Source organism: Ochotona princeps, chromosome 1, assembly GCF_030435755.1.
Source record: "Ochotona princeps isolate mOchPri1 chromosome 1, mOchPri1.hap1, whole genome shotgun sequence".
NCBI lineage: Eukaryota > Metazoa > Chordata > Mammalia > Lagomorpha > Ochotonidae > Ochotona > Ochotona princeps.
In genome coordinates, this window is record NC_080832.1 from 109205659 (window position 1) to 109218700 (window position 13042).

General features: G+C 39.0%; 1 protein-coding gene across 4 annotated transcripts in view; it reads left to right on the top strand.

Annotated features, from left to right (window-relative positions):
- Positions 1–13042, top strand: part of BTBD9 (BTB domain containing 9) — a 452784-nt gene that overhangs the window by 39261 nt on the left and 400481 nt on the right. For all 4 annotated transcript variants that reach the window (XM_058663652.1, XM_058663659.1, XM_058663648.1 and 1 more), the window contains 2 exons: positions 10356–10567; positions 12214–12577. In XM_058663652.1, coding sequence (XP_058519635.1) covers positions 10383–10567; positions 12214–12577 — 549 coding nt within the window. In that variant the 5' untranslated portion in view covers positions 10356–10382. Of the gene's footprint in view, positions 1–10355; positions 10568–12213; positions 12578–13042 lie in introns of those variants that run through there.

The window sequence follows — 13042 nt, forward strand, 5'->3', positions numbered from 1 at the left end:
GAAAGTCAGTCTGAAAATCTGGTAGATGAAAATCTTTAGTTGGGAGTATCAGGGTAGTGTCTGAATGAGCTGTGTTACCAGGCTTCTGATATATGTATCTTAGTCTAATAAACTTCCTAAATTGCCTCTTGCAACATAGTGAATGTCATTTCCTTGCCTTAAAAGTCATTCAGGAGCTTTTGTCTGTGGTGACAATGTGTAATCCACTACGTCCACTAAATCAGGCACTACTGGTTATGGGAAATTGAAGAACTTATTCTGTCATGCATCAACTAATTTCTTTTGTAATTTTAGAAGACAGACATACTGAAGTGTTTATTTATAGTTTGAACACTTTTTGTTTATAGTTTGACCACAAAGTGTTTTATAAGATGTTTAAACATTTTGGAAACATGTAATGTGCTATGTAAAGTTTTTCCACAGCTCTAATGCGTTGGATTAAAATCTTGTTTAATAATTTGGTATTAATTAGTACTTTTCAATGATTATACTGTCTAAATAAGATATTTAATTTTCTAGCTTGCCTATCTGCAAGCAAGTTCATATATCTAAGCTTTCTTCATTGTCACTAGCTTCTAATTGTATTGTTTTTTCCATTGTATAAGTGTACCATTGATTGTTTAACCAAACTCCCTTCAAAAGGGTACATAGGTTCCTTTCCACCCAACATATTTTGTTACAGTAATTGCTGAAACTGACATCCAGATAAATTCAGCTTTGTATTGTATGGATATCCAGTTTACTGTATTCAAGATAGTTTGTCAATATATTTTATTGAAAAGAAAAATAATTCATGTTTTCTTCCATTGAATTAAAATGCTACATTCCATATATTATAATTATTTTTTTAAATGTATTTATTTTTACTGCAAAGTTGGATATACAGGGAGGAGGAGAGACAGAGGAAGATCTCCCGTCCATTGATTCACTTCCCAAGCAGCTGCAACAGCCGGAGTTGCGCCAATCTGAAGTCAGGAACCCAGAGCCTCTTCTGAATCTCCCAAGTGGGTGCAGGGTCCCAAGGCTTTGGGCCATCCTCAACTTTTTTCCCAGGCCACAAGCAGGGAGCTGGATGGAAAGTAGAGCCGTGGGATTAGAACTGGTGCTTGTATGGGATCCTGGCATGTGCAAGGCGAGGACTTTAACTGCTAGGCTATTGTGCAGGTCCCATAAATAATTCTTTTTATACTTTATTTCTAACATAGTTATTTCCCAGCGAGCTGTCTGTCCAGTTAATTTTTTTATTTAAAAAATTAGTGGTAGAATGAATAACAGAGAAGGAGAGAAACAGAGAGAAAAGGTCTTTGCATTTACTCCTCAAGTGTTTGCAACAGCCAAGTTTGGACCAGAGCAATGCCGGGGGCCCAGAACTATATTCTGTCTTCTACTTGGTTGGCAGATGGTTTCTATTGCCTTCTCAGGAACATTAGCAGGGAGCTGGATAGGAAGTGCTGTATGTAGCCTGGGAATTAAACTAACTTGCTGATAGGGATGCTAGTGTTACAACTCTCAGCTTAACCAGTGTATGTCTATCAAGAATATATCGTTGAGATTTGCTTTCTGAAGTTTTTATTACTGATTTTTTTCATAGTGTAAAATACAATGAGTAGCAAATGTTTAAGTAAATGTGATTTAGGAATGATTGCCATGTTTACAATATTGGATCTTTTAAATTCCAAACAGTATGCAAGTATAAGGAAAAAATTTATTGCAGTGCAAAAAAACTTCAAAATCCGTGCATAGAATGTTTTTTTTCTGTGAATTTGTTGAAGACTACATGTATATGTTTAAATTTATATTTTTAATTCTCTTTTTTCCATTTTAAATTTCTTTTATTGTACAGTTCCGTAGGCTCTGGGATTTCACTTTACCCCTTCCCTAAAATCTCCACTCCCCAATATCCTGTACATTATTATGATAGTATAGTTCTTCATAAACAGTCATAAATCCATCATTCTGCTATTTAAGTGTATCCTGACAATTGGAGGCATGGACGAAGGCAGAAAGTCCAGCGTCCTGTTGTCAATATATATTTAACAGTTTCATTGGGAGTCCTCATCTTTGATCTGGAAATAGAGATGCATATACTACGTTGTATCCTCACATGTGGATGTGATAGTCTCCATTACAGTTATTTATATATCCCCAGAAATGAAAAGCCATAAAACAAAAGCTTGCTGGGATCCCGGTTGGGTCTGCGTTCTAATCTTGGCTTTTCTACTTCCCATCCAGCTCCCTACTTGTGGCCTGGGAAAGCAGTAGAGGATGGCCCAAAGCCTTGGGACTGTGGACATGCATGGGAGACCTGGAAGAAGCTCCTGGCTAGAGATTGGTTAACTAGGCCACTGCGTTGCCCCCCCCCCCTTTTTTTCTTTTAAGATTTATTTTGTTGGATAGATTGATGTACAGAGAGAAAGAGGGACAGAGAAAAAATCTTCCGTCCTCTGGATCACTCCTTAAATGGCTTCAACCAGAAAAGTTGAGCCGATCTAAAGCCAGGATCTCCTTATGGGTCTCCCACATGGGTGCAGGATCCCAAGGGTTTTGGCCATCCTTTACTGCTTTCCCAGGCCACAAGCAGGGAGCTGAGTTGGAAATGGAGCAGGTGGGACATGAAGCAGCACCCATAAGGGATGTCAGTAGCACAGGCAGAAGATTAGCCTGATCAACCACTGTACCAGCCCCTCAAGGGTTCTGCAACACTTGCAGCAAGGGGAGGATCAGCCATTTGAGCCATTGCATCAGGCGCAAATAAGTTATTTGTTTAAAAACTTATCCTTCTCTTATGCAAACCTAAGATTAGGCAGATTTATGAAACAGAAATATAAGATAGGCAGATTCTTTGTTTTCAGTTTTATTGTTAATATCATTTTATTTATGGTTGATTCTTGAGTTTTGCTGGATGGAGTTGACACAGCAGGACTGAACTGTGGAACTGTGAACTGTGGAGTTGACACAGCAGGACTGTGGAAAAGCCTACTTGCAGGGTTGGCTTTTGATATCTGGGTATTTAAGTTTTGGAAGGGGTCTCTTCTTTGATTGACAGTAGTGTCAATAAAACAATGTGCCTAAACTCTATCAGCTCTGTGGCTTATGCTGAGCCTGCGCCTCCCTTCTACGATTGTGGACTTTAGTATAAGCCAGGCATAGGCTACCTACGTACCTAGCCATGCTGAAAACCCAGGGCACTGAGTCTAACAAGTTGCCTGCCTGGCGTTATTACACACATGTTGTCACAACTTGTGGCCCAGTTGGAGGGAATCCTTGCAAGCTTGTCATGGGCTCACCACATGTGCTTTGCTTTCTTTTTCTCTGCTGATTTTGCCTCATATGCTTTTACCACTGCATGTAACTGTATGTTGAGTACTAGGAGTTCTAATGAATCATTAACCCAGGGGATGGTCTAGGGACCAGCTAAAGCAGTTACTGTAGGATCCTGACCTTTAAAGAGACGGAATGGTGTCCAAAATTGTTTTAGGGGGTGCTGAAGGTCTTTTTTCACTCTAAATTCAGCCATCGTAGACTTCCTAACTAAAATAATCACTTCTCTTGGAGAAAGGAGTGTGAAATTTTGTGGTATTAAATTGGGAATGATGGAGTAAATGCTGTATGAGCTTCCTGGTACAGGTGCATCTTTCTGGGAGATGCTGTCTTGGACTAGGAATTCCACCTGTTGTGCTCTAGATGCCTCACTAGCTTTTGTTATAGTGACCAGCTCATTATAGATTCTCAATGGTTTTGATGGCTGAGCACAGAAAGCTAATTTCAGTTATAAGTTATTTGATGATGTGCCTAGGAGTTTTTATTATTTATTTCTCATTTTATAGTTAACTTTGAGCCAGCCCTCAATAACTTTGTTCTATCCTAATTTTGGAATTGTTTGAGTTATTACCAAATACAAAGTTCTCTGAAATGTGGTGGGCTAAACAAACTGTTGTATATTCCGTTTAGTTCTTTGAGTCAGAGGCCTGACTTGTGTCTGTATCAGATGGTATCTCCTGGGTTTGAGGCATCCTCATGTATCTATGTAGTACCTCAGTCAGGATGGCTCAAATAGCTGTGAGTGGGTTGGAGGGGCTTGGCTGGGATCATGTTTCTAGGGCCTTGGTTTTCATTTCACTTTGTATTCTTCTCCATGTGGTCTTAGGGCCTCTTGCTTTCTATGCGATCTCCTTAGCACTCAGGATTCCCCAAAATGCAGAAGTAGAAACTGTCAGATTCTCTTAAAGCTTGGGCCCAGGCGTTACTTGTGCCAGCTAAAGTGATTCCACAACCATCTCATGTTCAAGAAGGGAGCAAATGGAATCCCCCTATTGGTGGGGAGTTGGCATTTGCATAAAAGGAAAGGAAGGGATTGAAGGCTGCTGCCTTTGGTACTGTCACAATAATAATGCATTTGTAATAACTTTCAAATATTCTCTTTGTAAACTTTGACTTTAAATATTTTGCTCTAACATGTTTTGTTATGATTTTGTGTGATAAATTTAAACAAATATTAAAAGGTTTGACAGACTTACAAATTATAACTTGAAAATATAATGATCCATTATATCCATGTCATTTACACATATGGAAACAATCTGATGGAGATTATGAAGTTTGTAGAAAATTACATGTGTAGTTAATGACATAATAAATATTGAAGAAACAAATCAGTACACAGTTTTCACTCCATAAACTGAAATTATTTAAACATTTTTAAGTTAAAATTGGTGATTTTACAAAGTGCCTTCAGGGTCCAGTGAAATAGCCTAGTGGCTAAATCCTCACCTTGCAAGCCTGGAATCCCATATGGGTGGCGGATCATATCCTGGATACTCCACTTCCCATCCAGCTCCCTGCTGTGGCTTGGGAAAGCAGTAGAGGGTGACCCAGAAAGCCTTATGATCCTGCACGTGTGAGGGAGACCCATAGAAGTTGATATCTTCTGGCTTTGGATTAGCTTAGCTCCAGCCATTGTGGCCATTTGGGGAGTGAACCAGTGAATGAGAGATTTTTCTCTGTCTCCTTTTCTCTGTATATCTGCCTTTCCAATAAAATAAATAAGGATCTTTTTAACAAAAATTCATCAATTCATTAATGTGTAGTTTCTAAAACCTGCTGGCTGTTTGTTTTTTAAACACAAGTGGCTTAATCCCGAACTATCACTGCCCCATCAGGTGAGAAGCAAGCTGCATGCAGTCAGCCGCATGGCTGACCTTGGCAACGCCATCTGCGTGTATTTTCATAGTAGAATACATACCCTAAGCTACTTTTTGCAGGGCATATTTCACTTGTTTTTTTAATACATTTTATTATTATTGTTATTATTTTATAATACAGTTTCATATTCCCTTATCCCTTCCCCAGTTCCCTCCCCCCCAGTTCTTCTATATCATTACTAACATATAGTTCTTCATACTCAGTCATATGTCCATCAGTGCGGGCATAGACAATGGCAGAGAGTCCAGAATCCTATTGTCAAGATATAGTAAACAGTTTCATTGTAAGTCCATCTTTGTCTGGAAGTAGAAAGGCATACCACACTACATCCTCACATCTGAATGTTAGTCTCCATTTCACAGCTACTGTACGTCTCCTTAAATGAAAAGTCATGATTCAAAATCAACAATAGAAAGAAGAAATTTACAATGCCATGAAGTTAAATGACATGTTACTAGATATGACAGTCTCTATTACACAACTACTGTACATCCCCTTAAGTGAAAAGTCATGATACTAAATCAACAATAAAAAGAAAAATAGAAATTTACAATGCCTGAAGTTAAATGACATGTTACTAGATATGACAGTCTCCATTACACAGCTACTATACATCCCCTTAAATGAAGAGCCACAAAATAAAATCAACATCCAGGAGAAAAAAGAAATTAACAACATCAAGAAGTTAAATAACATGCTATTAAATGATAATGTGTAGCTGAAGAAATGAAAATCAAGAACCTTCTTGAAGAAAATGATGCCACTGCATGATCTACGAGTCATTGAATGATTTAATCAGAAGCAAGTGGTTTGAAGAGATGAAACTAACAGAAAAAAAACAAAACCCATGCGATATAGTTTCCGCTGATTTTTGTTGGTGAAATGTGTCTCTTCTAGACAACAAATAGATGGGTTTTGTTTTTTAATCCAGTATACTAATCTGTGATGTTTGATTGAGCTTAAGCCATTTGCATTCAGAGTTTAATATACATGGGTGTTACTTTGGTCCTGTCATTTTAGGAATGGGTTGTTCATTGGTTTAGTCTTCTGTTGTCATTTTACTGGGATGGTCTTCCCATTTGCCTTTGGTTTTGGTAGGTGCTATTCCTCTTCTCTTTCAAGAGAACATCTTGAAGTATCATTTGTAGGGCAGGTTTGGAAGAGGCAAATTCTTTTAGCTTTTCTTTACTGTGGAAGAATTTTATTTCATTTCCAAAGACAAAAGAAAGCTTTGCTGGATATGTTATCCTGGGCCGACAATTTTTTTCTTTCAGAATCTGAAATATGTCACTCCATTCTCTTCTGGCATGTAGAGTTTCCTGTGAAAGGTCTCCTGTGAGCTTAATTGGCATTCCTTTATATGTCAATTGATTTTTTTCACGTGCACATTTAAGGATCTTTTCCTTATGTTTGACTGAAGAGAGCTTGATGATCATGTGTCTTGGTGAAGATCGCTTTTGATCAAGCCTGTTGGGAGTTCTGTGCCCCTCGTGGAACTTGTTTCCCAATTCTTTCTCTAGATTAGGGAAATTTCCCTTTATTATTTAATTAAATACATTCGCAAACTCAGCTTCTCTTTCTGTACCTTCTGGGACTCCCATAACTCTTATATTTGGCCTCTTAATAGTGTCTTTCAGTTCTTGAATACTTTCTTTGGCCTAATCCAGCTCTGCTTCCAGCTTTTTGTTTGCTTCCCTCTGATGACAGGAAATATCTTCCAATCCTGAGATTCTTTCTTCTGCTTGCTTCATTCTATTTTGGAGACTCTCCACTGTACTTTTAATTTGCTCTACTGTGTTCTTAATTTCTGATATACCAGCCTTGATTTGCTTTATTGCTTCCTTAAATTCTTTGAACTCTTGCATGAGCTTCTCATTGTTGATCAGAATTTTTAAAATGAGTCTTATGGATTCTGTGTCCTCCATTTTCTCGATGTCTTCCTCAGTTAACTCTGAGGTTGACATAGGGTTTTGCTCCTTTGCAGGTGAGTCTTCAGTAATATTCATTGTGCTTTTGTATCTTCTTTTGCTCTTGGTCATTGCACTTCTGGTTAGTGGAGTCTTCTCCTTGGGGCAGATTTCTAAGCTGTGTCTCCCACAGGTCTACAATGCGATTTTACTTATTGCGGTTGGTACATAACTCTTTGCTTGCAGCCACTTGTGCCACAACCTCCAGCAAGTTCCAGGTCTGGGTTCTTATATCAGATTTCCACCATGGTCTCCACAGCCCCAGCTCTTGATTCACCACTCTCCGCCTTCTGTGATACCGTCTGAGCGCATATTTCACTTGTACTTGTGTGTAACCTATTCGGGGATGTAAACCTAAAAGAGTCTAAATCAGTGAGTTTTGTCTGTGCTGCTCCTCTGGATCACTTTGAAGGGTTGATTCCAAAGCCTGGGCTCCGTTCCAGCTCTGTGAACTAAGAATCTCTGATGAGTGGGGCTGGGGTGTCTTGTCTTTTCTCCATGTTAAAGCTCCTCATGATTCCAGTGTGTGATAAGCTCATTGGGAACCACATGTCTAATAAGACTTACTTCTTTACACCAATAAAAAATGTGTTTGTTCTGTACTAAGTGGCTATTTTCTGTATGCAGCAATAGTCTCTTTATGTTTCCATTTAGTGAAACGTAATTAAAATGTAAATTTCAGCAAAATGAAATTATACAGATTGAAAAGCAAAGATCTTAAGAATCTTGATGTTTACATGTGGAGCATTGCAGTTTATGATGTGTCAGTTTAAGAACTGTGAATTTCCCTCCTATATTGGTTAATCAAAAATCAGTCATTATAGAGAGTCATTTTGTCAATGATTGGAATTTTATCCATGAGCTAGATAAAATGTTGTGAATTTTATAGCATAGAACATGCAGAAAAAATGTACTGCGTCCTTTCAGCTCAGCCTGGGAAAAGAGTGTGTTTTGTTTAGCGTCATGTGCTTTCATGGAAACAGTGGGTGATGATGTGGGGGTTTTCCTGTTGAATGGGATGGGGGGCTGGCATTGTGGCATAACAGTTTAAGCCACTGCTTGCATCTCCAGTCTACCTTGTGAGCTCCAGTTTTAGTCCCTGCTGCTCCACTTCTGATCCAGCTCACTACTTATGAGTCTGGGTGCCAGTGCACCAAGTGGTGCCAGGCTTTGCCTGCTGGCTGCCCGGCGGCGAACTCTGGGGTTTTTAAGATATCTAGTTGCTGCCTGGGGTCGGCCATGACTAAGGCCAGTTTTAGTGTAGGTGAGTAATGAATTTTGGGTGATTCCCAGTGACAGGGTCATGAAAGTTTCAAGCATGCTTGGGGACCGAGACCTAGTGGTTTGGAGGGAAGTACCCAGGAGACAATTACGGTTAGACAGATACACCAGCACAATTAGGAATCCAGAGATGGGCTGGTAGCATAGAACATCCCTGATCGCTACATACCAGCCCACACCGAAGCTATGAATGGGGTCTCTTTGGCAGTGTTGGGTACCATTGCCTGACTGGGTGGTGAAGTGGTAGAGTGGTCACATTTGACTTTTCATTTAAGGGGATGTACAGTAATTGTGTGAGATTTAAAATGTTAAAACTTCCAGCTTTCTAAGAATAACTTCTTTTTTTCTAATATGTAAAACTGATAAATAACTTTTAACTTTAATTTTCAATTACCTAAGAAAAAAGATCTTTTAATTCAATATCTAATGGGAACTAGGAACTCTATATAAGTTTCTCAAATAGGTGGGAGGGGCCCAAGTTGTTGTGTTGCTTTCCTAGATACATTAGCAGGAAGCTGGGTCAAAGGTGGAGCAGCTGGGACTCCAGCCTCTGATATGGCATGTCTGATTTGCGGTTGAAGTGTAACCTTCTAAGCCACCATCCGACCCCTCAGTTACTTTTCAGAAAATTTTTTATTCCACAAACAATTGTTTTATTTTCAGATAATTCTTTTGTTGTTGTTGTTTCATTATTATTTTCCATGACACATTTTGTAGGTATAAAGATTCCCACCCTCACCTTCCCTTCTCCCTCTTTTCCCCTCCCTCCCCATATTATTATAATGGCATAGTCCTTCAGCAATAGTTGCATCCAGTTCCTTTCTGGGAAAGCACTGTATATGAAAGTACAGACTTGCCTGTAACTGAGATAAATTTAATTATGTTTGTGTAAACTGACGGCTTTATCACTGGAAGTGTAAGTTTGGGATGAAAAGTAAAGTCTTGAGCAGAATGTTAGAATTACTCGGGCCCGGCATCGTGGCCTAGCGGCTAAAGTCCTCGCCTTGAACTCACTGGGATCCCATATGGGTGCCGGTTCTAATCCTGGCAGCCCCACTTCCCATCCAGCTCCCTGCTTGTGGCCTGGGAAGGCAGGCGAGGATGGCCGAAAGTATTGGGACCCTGCACCCGCGTGGGAGACCCGGAAGAGCTCCTGGCTCCTGGCTTCGGATCGGCTCAGCTCCAGCCATTGTGGTCACTTGGGGAGTGAATCATCGGATGGAAGATCTTCCTCTCTGTCTCTCCTCCTCTGTATATCTGACTTTGTAATAAAAATCAATAAAGCTTTAAAAAAAAAAGAATGTTAGAATTACTCTTGTTTTGGGAGGGGGTAGGATGCTACTGTAAATTTTCACTACTAGATTCTAGGTTACTTTTGTGACTCAAGAATATTGCAATTTTTAAAATAAAATGTTTAATGTGGTTTTAGATCTGAATTTCTTGTGACATAAATTGTTTTTTCTGTAATGTAGTTTCGGGTCTACATTCAAATGATTTTTTTCCATTAGGCATAGTTATACTCAGCCTTACTTAATAAATCTGTGTGAAAAGAAGAGTTATTCTCGTTATTTGTTTTCTGTTTCTTGAGGTATTGTAAGGGATGAGTGTCCCGTACCTGGACTCAGTTGTCTAGCTTGTGATGACTCCAATTTCTACTTGTATTTGAAGACTTTGTCTTGTTTGCGTTCCTGACAAGACAGTGAAGGTATTGGAGATAATGGAAGCAGGATGGATTTTTTTTTTCTGAGAATAAACATGTTAGTGATGATAATATCAATAATGAATTTCTCATGTGATTTTTTTTAAAAGGGCACTTTAAATTTTTCCTTAGCAATGTATATGGCCTGTGGTTGTCTAAATGTGCTTCCCTACCCCACTAACTCTTCTTTCTTTTTCAAATAATAGATCAGTGACTATCATCTATTCCACAAGATGAGTAACAGCCATCCTCTTCGCCCCTTCACTGCAGTGGGGGAGATTGATCATGTGCACATTTTGTCTGAACATATTGGTGCCTTGTTGATTGGGGAAGAATATGGCGATGTCACATTTGTTGTGGAAAAAAAGCGTTTTCCTGCCCACAGGGTAATTTTAGCAGCCAGATGCCAGTATTTTAGGTAAGTATGTAAAACTTGTTTGAAGATTCATGTTGCTTATTGAGAATACTGATGTTTTCCACTTTGAAAACTATGTAGCCAAGCCTAATGACAGATTCTAGCAACTCTTCAGTCTAGCATCTGTAAGAATTTCATCTTTGCCACTGGTGTTAATTTTTTGAGAATGGTTCCTTTCTTTACGAGCCATTTTAGATTTCAAGGGTTAGAAGGCTTCTCAGGCTGGACAGTACTCAGTCATTTCCTTGGTTTATAAAAGGTTTTTCAGGCAGACCTTCTTTGCCCTCTGTTTTCCTCTCATTTGATGACTAATGGGACTTGAATAGATTCATTTGGAGAAGTGGTGTTGTATAGACTGATCTCCATGAACTTGTCCACCTCTTCGCCTCAGTCCACTGAGGCCCAGGATCTGTAGGTAATCCAGCATATGTCTCTAAGATGCAGAGTTTGACAGCTGCAAATTAAGACACTTCGGTATTGACTGGGACTAAGATTCATGGTTGTATTAGAACTAAGACTATAAGAAAAGTGTATCTTTATTGTAAAAATTACCTACAGAAAATAATTGTAGATAGTTACCTTTTAGGTAATCAGCCTATTCAAGAGGAAACTCAGATGTAGAAAATTTGAAGATTAATTTGAATGAATAGAACATGTCTACTTTGTTGTTGACTTTGTCCATGGTGAACCTCTGTGATGTCTGATGCCTCACTAGACTGAGCTCAGTCATTAACAAAGCTACCCTAGGCAGATTCTCATTGAGACACTTTCCTGATATAAAGAGATGGCTGTCAGCCATCAGGAGAGGCCCGAGTGCTGGCTGTCACAAGAAGCTCTGGCTTGCCAAGTAAGAATAAGCTTATTGCTCAGGAGAACACTGAGCCTCCCATACCTGCTGTATCCTGGGGAAGATCCAAGATGTGTCTGCCCAGGACAGTAGATATTGATCTCCCTTGATCTTTCTAATGGCTGTGAAGAATGTGTATGTCACATTTTTTTCAGCCATGTTCCTATTTGGCCATTTAGATTTTATCCAGTGCTCCAGCATGCATTTATCTGTGCTACATTATTACTCTATGATTAAGTCTTACAAAAGAAATAGCTGAATTGAGGGTATTACACCATAGACTTGAATAGATGTTACTAAATGTCCAAAGCAGGGCCCATTTATATATGCTGTCTGAGCAGTGCATGAAGGAACCTGTTTTCCCATTACTTTCGCAGTAGTAATTGATTTTTAATTTCTGCCAGTCTGGCAGTAAAGAATGGTATCTGACTGGTACTTTTTTTCTGATTGCATCTTCTATAGTTTTACTTTTCAAACTGTCTTGTTGACCTTTAACAAAATGTTTTTATTGATTACACTGTCCTTCTCCAAAGATTTTGTCTTTCTATTTAATGTCTATAACATATCTTGAGCTTTCAGAGTATCTCGTTAATTCATTTGCTTGTAAATTAATTCAGAAGAGTTCTTAAATCATTCCTGTTGCTTTTTTTAGAGAATAAAATGTCAGTTTTGCCTTTCTTCACCGGGTCTTTGTGTCAATGAACGCATTTATGTTTACATAGCGGTGATAACCATTATTTCCTACATTCGGCAGCAGGTCTTACTTGAGAATCACCTTATGGGTCTCTTTTCTCATTTGCAGAGCATTACTATATGGTGGGATGAGAGAATCTCAGCCTGAAGCAGAAATCCCTCTCCAAGACACTACTGCAGAAGCGTTCACAATGCTGCTTAAATACATCTACACTGGGCGGGCGACACTGACAGATGAGAAGGAGGAGGTGCTGCTGGATTTTCTGAGCCTGGCTCATAAATATGGATTTCCAGAGCTGGAGGATTCCACTTCTGAGTATCTGTGTACCATACTTAATATTCAGAATGTCTGCATGACTTTTGATGTTGCCAGTCTCTACTCACTGCCCAAGTTAACTTGTATGTGTTGCATGTTTATGGACAGAAATGCTCAGGAGGTACTCTCAAGTGAAGGTTTCCTCTCTCTTTCTAAGGTATGTGATTTTCCACAACTAATTTGTAGGCATGCACTGCTTTATTTTATACCTGTGCTATAGAAATATGACAGAAGACTAGAAAGAAAAAAATACAGATCATTTGTATGCAGGAGATGATCTGGTCACTTTTCTGCAACTGCTGGGACTCGAGATCATATAAGACAGATGCTGACTCGTTTTGTTTTCTCTTAAGGCTCTTCTAATACCAAAGAGAAGTGCTGCTAAGTGGTTGTCTACAAATAGGATCCTTTGTGATTTTGGATTTTTTTTCTTTTGATTTTCTCCAACTTAGAGTGTGACTTATATTTCCTTATATAAGAAAAATATTCATAAAGGAGGTCTTAGGCATCATTGGATGTATTTAAGTCACTGCTTTTATCATTGGCTCAAAATTCTTCACTCTAGTTAGAGGTAAAAGTATTTTGCTCAACTCTTTTTCTGAACTCTAAATTGTGATTGTCT